The 14720-nt window shown below is 38.7% G+C and overlaps 1 protein-coding gene across 1 annotated transcript in view; it reads left to right on the plus strand.

Moving 5' to 3' along the window:
* The window catches only part of LOC139936369 (uncharacterized), a 56745-nt gene extending 51967 nt beyond the window's left edge, over positions 1 to 4778 (plus strand). The window contains exons 5-6 of the mRNA XM_071931178.1: positions 985 to 1092; positions 3920 to 4778. Of these exons, the coding sequence (XP_071787279.1) occupies positions 985 to 1092; positions 3920 to 4066 (255 nt within the window). The 3' untranslated portion in view covers positions 4067 to 4778. The remainder of the gene's footprint in view (positions 1 to 984; positions 1093 to 3919) is intronic.
* The last annotated feature ends 9942 nt before the right edge of the window (positions 4779 to 14720 follow it).

The raw sequence follows: 14720 nt of genomic DNA on the forward strand, positions 1-14720 counted from the left end.
TTCAGAGGGAGCCATTTCTCACTTTGTTTTATATCATCAATCTCTCCCCATTACTTGTCACCAAGAAAGGTTTTACGCTAATAATTATTTTGAGTAATTACCAATAGTGTCCACTGCCTTTAAGACTTACTGTATGAGTTTGCTTTTTGACCCATATTGGGAGTACATTTTACTTGATAATCAAGACTGGTTGACGCTGTTGATAGTGCATGAAAAAGTAGTTTAGTTTGAGTTTGTTTGAGTAAGTTTGATCTGTATCTTAAGATGTTGCAGTGGATTATTGCTCATGACAAATTGGTTGGATTAATGCTACTCTATCTCTAAAGCAAAGTATATTCCAAACTTTTCACATTGTCAATAAATCTGCAGATGATTCTTACTCTATTATTGTTGCTGTCAAGTGAAGATTTTCTTTCTCCCTCATACACTTTGATTGTCTTGTACAAACTGCTCTGAGCTTAGAGATATTTCCTTAATTAAAAATGTTTAGGAATTATTGAAGTTACTTTATAGATCTTGAAGGAGCTCACATCTTTTCTGAAGTAAAACAAATCAAGTAATAAATTACATGAGGAAGAGTGTGCCGTAGCGCGACCAATCAGCAGATCAAGCTAAAATTTTGAAATTTGAGCTTATTGAACCGAAACTACCCTACAAACCAATTCAAATGTAGCCATTCATCGATGTTTTGCAGCTCATCCCTTCCTAGGGTTTAGTGAAGAGAAGTATCAATATAGCGCTGCCCATGATAGCCTGGCTGGGATAATGAATAATCTTATTGTAGTTTGACCCTCTCATTCATGTGTGATAAGCGCTGTATACTCACTGCTTTCAGAGTCCTGTGGAGAGTCAAATAAACCTCAGATAGAAGATGGTTCTCATGAACGAGATTCTGAACATGGTGTAAGGATCATCAATGGTTGGAATTCTACTGGATTTCACTTTCTAATCATCTACCCTCTTTCTCATCTTTGTTCTTTACAGAAGGAGAACTCAAGTCTAGTTCAGTGTCTTGAGGATGAGGAGTGTGGGAGTCTAAAGCTGAAGCAGATGATGTCACTGCTGGAGCATGAACTAAACCAAAGTAATCAGGTATGAGAGGAACCATGTGGTGTGTCTTAGAGTCAAGAAATAGGAGTGCAGACAAATCCACTGTCAAATAACATTCTGCTGCTTAGGGTATTGCTTACAAATATTCTTTAAGCATAGATCTTAACTGCTAGATCTTAACTGCTAGGCCAATTAGCTCACCCAGTGACAAGGAGCAAGTTTGAATCATTGAAATACTGAAAAAGATGAGATAGTAGTCCACCTTCCTCATTCTAGAGTAGATCTTAACTGCTAGGCCAATGAGCTGAACCAGTGACAAGCAGCAAGTTTGAATCATATTGAAATACTGAGGCAGTTGAGATGGTAGTCCACCTTCCTTATTCTAGAGTAGATCTTAACTGCTAGGCCAATGAGCTCACCCAGTGACAAAGAGCAAGTTTGAATCATATCGAAATACTGAGGCATGTGAGATGGTAGTCCTCCTTCCTCTTTCTAGAGTAGATCTTAACTGTCAGGCCAATGAGCTCACCCAGTGACAAGGAGCAAGTTTGAATCATACTAAAATACTGAGGCAGTTTGAGATTGGAATTCCACCTTCCTCATTCTAGAGTAGATCTTAACTGCTAGGCCAATGAACTCACCCAGTGACAAGGAGCAAGTTTGAATCATATTAAAATACTGAGGCAGTTTGAGATTGGAATTCCACCTTCCTCATTCTAGAGTAGATCTTAGCTGCTAGGCCAATGAGCTTACCCAGTGACAAGAAGCAAGTTTGAATCATATTGAAATACTGAGGCAGTTTGAGATTGGAATTCCACCTTCCTCATTCTAGAGTAGATCTTAACTGCTAGGCCAATGAACTCACCCAGTGACAAGGAGCAAGTTTGAATCATATCGAAATACTGAGGCAGTTGAGATGGTAGTCCACCTTCCTCATTCTAGCGTAGATCTTAACTGCTAGTCCAATGAGCTCACCCAGTGACAAGGAGCAAGTTTGAATCGTATTGGTTAACTGTGGATAATGATAATGATTTATATAACAAGAGGTGGCATTTGGTATTTACTTTGTGGTGCACAAACTCATTGGATATCGCTTTTTCTAATTTAAGAAAAAACATATTCTTGAACATTGTAAAAATTAATGTGTTGACATTTGAAAGTTCGTGTAGCTTCAATGCTATACATTATGTGGACCTCTTTTGTTCCTTGCTGTTCAAGCTTGTATCACAATCTATCCCTGTCTTAGTTGTTATTCTTGTTGTCAAACATTATTGAAGCAACTTATCATTCTAGTCTACCAATCTAACCTCATTCTCAAACATCATGACCCCAACAGTTAATATCAATGCATCATACCTTCAGCGAGAAGAAGGATGTGAACTACATGACAGATGATGAAGTATGAGGAGACTGCATCACGAAATTGATGAGGGAAATATATCCACAATTAATGCTCATTTTGTGGAAAACAAAGTTCATTTCTGTAGAAAAGAATACACAATAACTATGGATTTATTGCATCAGTGAGACCCAGGGTGGATTTCACAAAGAATTAAGAATAGTCTTATCTCGAGTTGGCACGATTTTCTCTTCCTAACTTATGACTGGCCTTAAGTGTTAAATATCTCCAAGGACAAAGTCCTAAGTTAGGACTAGTCCTGACTCTTTGTGAACTTGAGCCCAGGTTATATGATAAGGTATGAACTTGTGACAGTTGCAATGTCATACTTACATGTATAAAGTAAAGGTTTGCGGTAACACCATGTAATCTCTAAATGAGTTGGGGTGGTTCTGAAAAGCACCTATGGTTTTAACTCGACGATTCGATCAGTATGCTCATTTAGAGATTATCATTACATGGTGTTACCGCAAATCTGTACTATATCGTGTTTCCACTATGCAAAGTTTAAAGTCCTACTTAATGTCATACTTGTTTTCTTATCACAACAAAAATGAATACACGAAACTGTTAAATTAAAACTGTCGTCTTTTCTATTAAAGACATGGACACTATTGGTAATTGTCAAAGACCAGTCTTCTCACTTGGTGTATCTCAACATGTGCATAAAATAATAAAAAACTGCTCAATTTGTTGTCGAATTTGCGAGATAATAATGAAAGAAAAAACACCCTTGTCACATAAAGTTGTGTGCTTTTAGATAGTTGATTTCGAGACCTCAAATTCTAAATCTGAGGTCTCGAAATCAACTTCATGGAAAATTACTTCTCTCTCAAAAACTATGTCACTTCAGAGGGAACCGTTTCTCACAATATTTTATACCATCAACCTCTCCGCGTTACTCGATACCAAGTCGGGTTTGATGCTAATAATTATTTTGAGTAATTGCCAGAGGATTGTCCACTGCCTTTAAGGTACAAAGTTGAATCTTTAAAATTTTAAAATGTTTTATTTTTAAGCTAGCCTTTAGTCCATGGAAGTGTTGTGGCCGCATGGTTAACAGCACGAAATTCAAACTCTGTTGTTTCTGATCAACAGAGTGTGGGTTCGAGTCCCTGTTGTGACACTTTTGTCCTTAAGCAAGACAATTAACCATTGCTTCGTCCATGGGATGGGACGTAAAGCCATTGGTTCAGTGTGTTGTTTAATGCATGTAAAAGACCCCAGTGCACTTGTTGATCAGAGACGGGGTTCACCCTGGTGTTCCTGGCTGTGGCTGCTGTATGCCGTGTAGCACCTTGTCAACCCTTATAAGGTGCTACATAGTTGGGTCTCAGAATTCATAACTTCAAAACCTATCTTTCTCTTAAAATGTATATCACAGGCGCCTTGAATTCCTTGTTGGTAGATACGTGTTCTTTATAAGACTTTAATATTAATATTAATATAAATGCTTCTCTATTTTCACAGGTTGACAAAGAAACTGATAGTATCAAGAATCTAAGTATGGTCGTCAGGGAACCAAGCAGGCTGTGGACTGTGGTGCCAGGGGTACTCATTGGTTGCAACTCCGGCCAGAAGTCAAACGAGATGGCTGAGATTATTGCTGCAGTTTAAGTGAGAGGAGAGCCCCAGGGTTTGAGTCTGTGACTGGAATCTGGATGAAGCTGTTCATGCATCAACCAATAACTGAGTTTGTGCTGCGGGAATTGGATTTGAAATCTCAACAATCTCATCTGAGGTCAATGATGCAGACATCTCTGATATTACAGTAGCAGTGAAGGCGTACCATGGACCCCAAAGTACTCCACAGCCATTGCTCAGAAAACTGCTGTAGCTGAGAAGGCCACTGCAGTAACAGGATCCTAACTATCGCAACCAAAGTTGATGATGCAGACACCTCTGATATTACAGTAGCAGTGAAGGCGTACCATGGACCCCAAAGTACTCCACAGCCATCGCTCAGAAAACTGCTGTAGCTGAGAAGGCCACTGCAGTAACAGGATCCTAACTATCTCAACCAAAGTGGATGATGCAGACACCTCTGATATTACAGTAGCAGTGAAGCAGTGAGTATTTAATAATGAGTATTGAGTGTTGATCCCATGTATGCCACATGCAGCTGCTGTCTGCAGCACTCACCCTAGCCCTATTTACAGGACTCTTCCTCTGTACACAGATACAGAGTCTTATTTTGGGGGCGGAAAATTTTCAAGGCCTCATCAGTAAAATCTTACCTGCATTAAGCCACTAATTTCAACAGATTCACATTCCATGGCGGCATACATTTTTCTGTGGTGGATTTTGGTCCTCATATATTTCTCACAAATCCGGCATTTTTGTGAAATAATGCAGCTGCCAACGCTAAGAAATTCCTGTTTGATCGAACTCTCTCACAGTGTTGTCTGCTGCTGTGCGCGTATACATTCGCGTGCAAGACGCAAGAAGAGACACATGAATTCTTGGTCACCGTCATAGATATAGAACAGAATAACTAGATCAGCCGCGCGTACACATGCGCCATTGCCTGTCTAGAAAAAGTTTTGGTTCGACATGGACGCGATAAAAAAGTCACGTTCGAAAGGCGACGCACATAAAATGAACACAGGAGGTAGGTTTGGACGCGCTAAATGTCAAGTGCTGACGGCAACAAGTCGCGTGCTGCCGGCAACGCACATAAAATGAACACGGTAGATAGGCCAACGGCGGTCCCATGCCAGAACCTGCGTATGTACGTGCGGCCGATCTTATTATTTTAATTCTGTATCTGTGGTCACCGTATCTTGACTGCACAGCATTAACACGCAACAGAACGCAATATATGCGCGTCATGCTGCTCTGCGTCAATTGCATACACCAGCAGACTGTGAGTGTACGAACAAAAATGGGATTCCTTAACGTTGGGAGCTGCATTATTTCATGAAAATGACGGATTTGTGAAAATATATTGGGATCAAAACCCACCGCAGAAAAATATGGAATGTGAATCTTTTGAAATTGGCTTCCTGCAGGTAAGATTTGAGTTATGAAGCTGTGAACATTTTCTGCCCCAGAAATGTACCCTGATATCCAGGACGTCACTGTAGTACAATACGAAAGTGTAAGACCGCCAGGGCTACACTCACCCTTGCTTTTGGGAATCAAATTGCACATACAAGTTATGGTAAGACTGTAAAGGCCTCATTGCCTAAAGTGCACAGCGTATTGTGTAACAAACAGGAACATTGACAACAAAAAGGCACAACCAATATTATTGTGATGATGACATCAGGTGAATTGGGCTAAAAGGGCAACTTTTAGAATGTTCAAATTCAAACAGTTATTGATCCAAAGGTGACTTTATAAAGAACAAAATAATATTATACAAGCAGTGTTTGATCATGAGAATAAAGTTAATTGACAAATATATGTAAATTTAAGGCAGCTGATGATCAATAATGTTTTGCATTATAGCACAGTGCTGTAATATTTGTTGATGTGCAGGGCATTGTGCACCCCTTTGTGCCCATCTAAAATTTAACCCTAGTTTCGGTGTGAATATTAAAGACCTATATTTTGAGAATTCTTATAACTTATATTTTTCTTGAATACTAGAAGATTGGAATGGATGTACTCTTCCAATAACCAATGATGTACCATCCTTTTCTGATATGTTTCTTTAATACTAGAGGATTGGAATGGTGTACTCTTCCAATAACTAACCCTTCATGATATGTTTCTTGAATACTAGAGGAGTGGAATAAATGTATTCTTCCAAAAACTAACGATGTACAACCCCTTTAAGATATGTTTCTTGAAAACTAGAGGATGGGAATGAATGTACTCTTCCAATAACCAATGATGTACAACCCCTTTAAGATATGGTTCTTGAAAACTAGAGGATTGGAATGAATGTACTCTTCCAATAACCAATGATGCACCATCCCTTTATGATATGTTTCTTTAATACTAGAGGATTGGAATGAATGTATTCTTCAAATAACCAAATGTTTCATGAAATCTGGAAGATTTGACTACGCCCCTTCCTTTAAAAATCTTGTACATAATCAGTCTTTATGTATGCTAATATTTATGTATTATTGGAAAGGCGTGTTTAAGTTTCTAATGAACATTTTGAGGGTGTGAAGTAATTAAATGTTGATTTATTTACACACTAGGTAACAATTGTTTGTGTATTGTAGCTGTTCTAAAAAGGGCCCTTTTTTAGCCTGAATGTTCTCCGACTTTATCTCTGGCTTATTCCAAATCTATTGAGGATAGATCTTGAACAGTTGCCAAGCATAGAAAAAGCTTGCTTAACAGAAACTGATTACCAGCCAAAATTCCACAAAGTTTCGTTGCTGGTGTTAATCACTGGTGTTAATGTTACCTTCAGGGCCCAACTTCATAAAGCTGTTGAGCAGAAAAACTGCTAGACAAAATTGTTTGCTAGGCATAAATTGAGTGGGGCAAAAGTCTGTCTAAACCTATTTCTAATGTTACTTTGGCTGGTTATATTTTTGGCTAAGCAATACTTTTCTGTTCTTAGCTCATTTTGTTGTGCCTTGCTCACTTTTGAATTAATTGTACTACAGTTTTAATGTCGCTGCAATCAATAAGCAATCCATCATGACACAACCGTTTTATTTGTCTTTAATTCAAACCACAGTATACCAATAACAAGGCAAACCAGACTTAATGAAATCAGCATAAGAACTGTCATTGTCACTGTGGGCGTCGGGGACCCGACTGTTGCAGCAAAGTCAATAATGTCAAGATGTCTGTATAAACATTCTCAGGTTGGTCTCAATTTAAACAAACAAAGTTCAGTTATTCAACAGTTTTCTTTTATTTAACCCTGTTGGGTTTCTTTACCAGCTTGTTTGAAGTAGCGATAACTTATTGCTGTGCCGAAATGATTGAGTTACAAATAAATAAGAATGACACAAAGTGGTTTTTGTTTTCCCGTCGTGGTTATTTTCTGTTGACCAGTAGTGGCAAGCTAAGCCCCTTTTGTTATTCCGTTTTTGTTGATCTTTATTGTTGATCTTGTTTTACTTCTTAGTTAAAATTTCATTATACTTAGTTCTTTTTTACTACTCTATTGTTTGGTTGTTGAGATTGTTGGTGTTTTTTGACTGGTTCTGGGTTTTGACGTTTCGTTCTCGCTTTTGTTTCGGTCATTGGGGAGGAGTAGAAACGCCGTCTGGGAAAAAATGCAAGAGACATTTTTTTTTCGTCGAGCATGCACAGAGGAAGCAAAAAGGATCAGTTGAATTTTAAAACCTTTAAATATTTCGATTGTTCCAAGAACACTCAATATAATTCATCACTACAACTTGACTATAGATTTAACTGTACGTTATTGGTGACTTGAATACACAACAAAGTCAGCCTGTTTGTGTGTTTTTATTTAAACAAGGACCAAGTCAAATCTGAAAAATATCACTTATATATTACAACGATTTAATGTATACACTGTATGCTATTTAAATGAAACTTGCTAATCATCAACTTGGGGAATGGGTTTCAAAATTCGTCAAAGTAAAGTATTACCGTAGATTCCTACATGTCTATAGCTTGGCCCCTTCATTGTCATTTAGACCCTTTCCCATCACACATGTGTAGGGAACCAGACCCAGCGTTCTATGGCCACATTGTAAACACAACGTGCCTGCATCCTGTCTGTTAATTTTCGTACAGAATGCATGACTTTCCGAGCTGAAGAAGTGTTCAACTGGGAGGAGAAGAAATGTGAACATAAAACCAGATGTTTATATCTCAGTGTGAGGCAAGGAAGGTCAAGTGGAAGAGAGCAACTGGAGTACATCAGGTACGTGAATCAAATTCAATTTGTAGACATGTGCGCGCGCTCGGTTAACAGCAACAATTAAGGGCGCCCTCTGTTTTTCTTGTGTATGTCCTTTCCGTAACCAAGGCTTGGGTTCCAACTGTAGCCCCTCTTATCTAATTGGAAACTTGTACCGAATGTGCACGTTTTCAAACTTGCCGAAAGAAACCTGAACTTTTCAAAGTGACCCTATAGTGTTTATCTATAAGTGTGTATCTTGGTAGCGCTAAAAAAAAACAAGTACATGACGTCAGATGCTGGTCTTGTTTAGAGTAAAGCAGTTTTTTCCTTAGGTTAGTTTCCTCGCTAAGCATGCTACGGAACAGGGGGTAACTTTTTCGCTTAGTGGTGGTCACTGACGTAACCAAACATTTCCAATCGGAAGGGGGGTGCAAGCAGGGGCAAAGACATAACTCACGGGGTGGGGCTAAGTATTGAACCATTCATTTTGAGGTGTTTTATGATCTCTTTGGGGTGGGTGGGGCTAGGGTTCTGGTACCGCCCTCACCCTCATTGCGCCACGGGTGCTGGTGGTTAACATTTTGTATTAATGTTTGAAATTGCCTCAAAAGACATGATATTAGAGAATCAAATCCTAAAGCGAAAACTTAAAGTCATATAAGTGCGTGGACAGACATTTTATTTGCTGTTAAAACATTAGTTTGCAAGAAATAAGACCATGGACAAACTAAACAATTCTGGAAAGAATTACTTCAAAAATAAATAGGCCTACTTCAGTTCAATAAATTAGTACTAAACCTTGAAATCTTTTAAAAACTCTTGTCCATTTTGAAGTATTTTTTCTGCTCCAGTATGGCTAGTTTGGTTGTTAATTGGTTGATTTATTTCAAGTAAAAAAAAAATTACTGTAATTTAAAATGAAAATCTGATCTTTGTGTCGAGTCCGGCATTCGAACTCGGACATGACGTCTGAAGAATGACATCTACTGCATCTTAACTCACTGAGCTAGTGCGGTAGTGCTTCTATCAGAGAATAATTTAAGTCTGTTATGGTCTGTTGTTCACGTCCAAGTGATCAAACGACCGTCCCACAATGCACGTGGATTTATTTTGCCTTATAAGAATTAAAATCGGATCTGGCAAGCACCAACGTGCTAGGGCGATTCGTTAGGCGCTGGTACTGTCTCTGAATTCCGGATTGGTATGAGCCACTGGTCCCGAGTTCGATCCCGGCCCCTCGCAATATTACGAAACAAGGCATTAATTACTGGGAAAGACACCAGTATGGTTTGGGAGCCGCTTTGTTTACCCTGAGCGAGGGGGGCAAGGACCGCTAGGGTTGAGAGATAGGGAAGGATATACTGTGAAGTCGGTTGTCATACCAGAAGGGTGCTATATGGAAGCCGGTAAGGGGCCTCTGTTAGTGGTGTATGTGTTGCGCGGACCATACATTGCAATGGGGGAATAACCCGAATCGCGGCTCCTGAATACCTGACAAATCGCAGAGTAACTTTTTGTTTTTTATTTTGATAATGTTTTATTTGTATTCCAAGTTGTATATTTTATTTAACCAGAAACATCGACGGCAAAGAGAGGCACTCTCCCAAACATAAAAATAACAAATGAAATAATAATATATCTCGTCGCGACAATTTATTTGTAATGTTTGTTTGATATGTTTGGTGTAAAACAAATCAATTAGGCGCTTACCACCTCAAGTAATATCCAAGAAAAGATGTTTAAAGGCCTTGTAATCCTCTGGTGTTTTGGACAGTTTTAATCATAATAAAGTATAAAACAGTAAGTACTGAGTATACAGTGGTAACACACATCAATTTGGAAGGGTAAAAATCAAAATTATTATTCTTTATCCCCCGATGCAAATTTAACATCTAAATTATATAATACCCGCTGCTAAAATATAGGATTCGAACTGCCTCATCTTTCGAGCAGTCTCGGTGGTCTAGTTGGTAAGACACTGCCCTAGGATAGCTTTAAGTCGTGGGTTCGAATCCCACCGGGGTCCTTTGATTTTTTTTTTTCACAAAACTTGGGTAAGTACTGAGTATACAGTGCTAAATCATTATTTACCCCGATGCAAATTTAACATCTGTTATATATAACAGAGTTGTACAACTGTGAACATTTTATTTCAACATGTGTTTTTGCTTTTGAGTTATCCTCGAAACTCTGGTTCTAGTGTCCATGCAGAAAGAATAATCCTCTGAGGAATACGCAATCCGAGAAGCGTTTGAAAACAAACACATGGGGAGAATAAGTAATATATCTTTTTCCATAACTGCAGTACTTTGTACTTTCTCAAAAATATATACTATCAAAGCTGCTTTACTTCTCTTTATACCACGTACGTTTTCATGCTCATATTTTATGAGCATAATACTCACATTCCGTTTTCTATACTTTCCGCCCAGGTAGTAGTATAAAATCATAACAGTTATTTTCCGAACTTAGAAGTCTCCCGAAAATCCGATAAATCTACTCTGCGTTAGTAAAATAATAGCAAGGCAGTTCTCTAAAGAACAAACTCCATCTGGCATGTAGATACACACATGATGTTACCGCAAACCAAATTGATACCTCATCACCATGCAATGCCTCAAATCATATATTTTATTTGTTCATATTAATATTTCCAACAGATTTACTCATAATTATTTTGGCATTGCCGTAACAAGCAGAAACTACTTGACTATGACCACCAAAATCCCATACGTCCCCCCCCCCCCAACCACTTTCAACCGCGATTCTTCGATCTAATAACGCTGTCCCAAACAAAAATTTGTGTTGTCAAAATTAACCTTCTCATCAGCTCAAGTTAGTTGTAGCACTTTTATTACAGGGGGAATCTAGCATGCTAGACTGTAGCCGGCAAAAACTTACACCAAGTGGTTAACAACAGTACAACATGTAAGGACTGAATCTGTCTATGTCCCCGCTAGATACCCCGTATAGCGAAGTGAAAATGAGACCGTTAAGTTGGCATAGCGCCCTCACTTTGCTCTGTGATCCTCGATTTATGTATTGTTCTTTTCAGTCGTAGGGAGTCATAGAGTTGTAGGAGTCCTACAATGACCCAAATGTGATGTTGCTTTGAAATCATATCTTATTTAATTAATCACAGTTTCTATTGTGCGCTGTTGCCAGTCCAAACAGGCTTTACACACATTATTGGGGGGGGGGGGGTTGAGCTTTGAAAATGTTTTCGCATAGCTGGCCTCTGGACTTGGCATCTCTGGAAATGTGTATGGTTGTGTATATTCCCATTGACTTGTGTATGGTTGTGTACTTTCCCATTGACTTGTGTATGATTGTTTAGTTTCCCATTGACTGGTGTATGGTTGTGTCAATTCCCATTGACTTATGTATGGTTGTATAGTTTCAAATTGACTGGTGTATAGTTGTGTCAATTCCCATTGACTTGTGTATGGTTGTGAAGTGTCCCATTGACTTGTGTATGGTTGTGTAGTTTCCCATTGACTTGTGTATGGTTGTGTAGTTTCCCATTGACTTGTGTATGGTTGTGTAGTTTCCCATTGACATGTGTATGGTTGTGTAGCTTCCCAATGACTTGTGTATGGTTGTGTAGTTTCCCAATGACTTGTGTATGGTTGTGAAGTGTCCCATTGACTTGTGTATGGTTGTGTAGTTTCCCATTGACTTGTGTATGGTTGTGTAGTCATTAACCATCGACATATTCTGTGTACTTCATGTTAGTTTTAATTACTCTGAAGAGGTTTTTGATGCATTTTGGCACACTCTTATGTCCACACTTAAATTTCTGATTTTTTTTCATTAAAAAAAGAAAAAAAGTTGGGCGGCGATTCCGAAAGGCCTTCTACAACTGGCAATTTTTTTTCGGGGGGGGGGGGGGTTGAGCTTTGAAAAATGTCACGCATAGCTGGCCTCTGGACTTGGCATCTCTGGATGTTATGTGTATGTGCACGGAAAGTGTGCTTTTACATTGCCCTCATTGTAATGACTTTGCTGCCAATATTAACAATAAAAATCTCCCGGAGAAACTGAAAATCACTTTATTTACACCCTGAAATTATTTTATTAGAAGGGGAAGCTCTCAGACAACTTCGCGATCTCCCTTATCACAACCCCACTTCACGCCGTACACAACGCAAAAACGGCGCTTGAGCTCGCTCAAACCTCAGTAGTTTACGTTAAGTCTAGCCATACTCATTTAAATCATTGTCACATAAAAAATAATAAAAACTAGGTGACTGTGACCACCAAAATCCAAACAACGTTACCCCTCCCCCTTTTTCGGTTGCAAGTTTGAACAGGCTAAAACGCTGTCCCAAACAAATGTTTTTAAACCTTCTCATCGGCTTATGCTCATATTTATGCTCATTTTTCGCACTTTAATTACAGGGGGAATCGGGAATCTAGCATCCTAGACTGTAGTCAGCAAAATCTTAAACCAATGAGTTGATAACATTACAACATGTAAGGACTGAATCTGTCTATGTCACCGCTAGATACCCCGTATAGCGAAGTAAAAATGAGACCGTTAAGTTGGCATAGCGCCCTCACTTTGCTCTGTTTTCCTCGATTTATGTATTGTTCTTTGCAGTCGTATGAAGTCATAGAGTTGTAGGAGTCCTACAATGATCAATGTGATGTTGAATTCTGGAATTCTATTTTATTAAGTTATTCACAGTTTAGCACACGCGGTTACAATGAGTTGCAACGACGGACCGAGCACAAAACTAACTATTGACTTAGTCGTGTTATACACAAGTTAGAACTATAATTTTGGAAAGGAAGAATATTGCGGAGTTTTTGACATGAGAGTAGTGAGTAAACACAGTTTGACCAATGTTCACTCGATGTCTTGTGTTGATGCACGAAAAGTAAGGTTTTATATTCCTCATTGTAATGGTTTTGTTGCCAATATTTTCAATAAACATTTCCAGAAAAAGGTAAAAATCCCTGTATTTACACCCTCAAATTATTTTGTTAGAAGGGGAAGCTGTCAGACAACTCCGCGATCTCCCTTACCACAACCCGACTTCACGCCGTACACAACGCAACAAACCCGGCGCTTGAGCTCGCTCAAACCTCAGTAATTTACGTTAAGTCTAGCCATACTCTCAAAAGAAACCTCTTTTGAAGTAGAATACTGGAAATATCAAACAGAAAAAAAACAAAAACTACTTGAAAAAAACTACTTGACTATGACCACCAAAATCCAAACAACGTTACCCCCCCCCCTTCTTTTTGGTCGCAAGTTTCAACGGGCTAAAACGCTTTCCAAAACAAATGTTGTCAAAACCTTCTCATCATCTCTTGTTAATTAATAGTTTAGCACTTTAATCACAGGGGGAATCTAGCATTCTAGACTGTAGCCGGCAAAACTTAAACCAAGTGGATGACAATATTACAACATGTAAGGACTGAATCTGTCTATGTCCCCTGTATAGCGAAGTAAAAATGAGACCGTTAAGTTGGCATAGCGCCCTCACTTTGCTCTGTGATCATCGATTTTTCAATTGTTCTTTTCAGTCGTATGGAGTCATAGAGTTGTAGGAGTCCTACAATGACCAATGTGATGTTGAATTGAAATTCTGGAATTCTATATTATTTAATTGCTCACAGTTTATGTTGTGCACTATTGCCAGTCCAAACAAGCTTCACACAAATAATTGTCAGTAAATTAAACCAAGTATACCCTGGAGAAGATGCTAGTTGCAACGACGGGCCGAGCATTAAACAAACCATTGCAGCGTCAAACGTGCCCACTGGCCCGATCCCCATTTATGAGTATTTCCACGCTAACAACTACTTCTTTTTCAACATGACCAGCCAAGTCCAAGACTATGAGCACCAAAAATTACATAATTGTTGGCCTTTATCACGAAATGATTATAGCATTTTCTTAGTAAGGAAAAAACTAAGTTCCTGACAATGTCCTCCAAAGTTTGAATAAAGTAACCCAGTTGAGCCGCTGAAGTTTGTTATTATTTTGTTTTAAGATTAAAACACTGTCCAAAACAATTCATTTTGTCAACAAAACCTTCTCATCGGCGTATAATATTAATTTTAAGCATTTTAGAAGGGTAGGGGAAACAGGCATGCTAGACTGTAGCCGGCAAACCCTAAACAAGGCGTTGACATACATACACATAATACTTGAATTTACGTCCCTCCACAGTAAGCGGAATCGTGGAATTAGACCATGTATTTTATTGCCATCGCTAAGCTTACTCCATGAATTAAAAACTCTTGCTTACAATCTTAAATGTATAAGTTCATTCTTGTAATTGTTTAACTCCAAGAAGTCCTTTCAAGAAGTACGTATCATCTTGAAACGGCTAAGTTTCCCACCAGCCATACCGACCTTCCAGGCCCCTTACTCCCGGTCAAGGAAATACTGTCGCCTTTTGAGATTATCGGGGCAGAAAATCGAATAATCAGCTGTCTCGACTAGATAGTCGTACTTTTTTGTCA

The sequence above is a fragment of the Asterias amurensis genome, chromosome 4, assembly GCF_032118995.1.
Source record: "Asterias amurensis chromosome 4, ASM3211899v1".
In the NCBI taxonomy this organism is placed as follows: domain Eukaryota; kingdom Metazoa; phylum Echinodermata; class Asteroidea; order Forcipulatida; family Asteriidae; genus Asterias; species Asterias amurensis.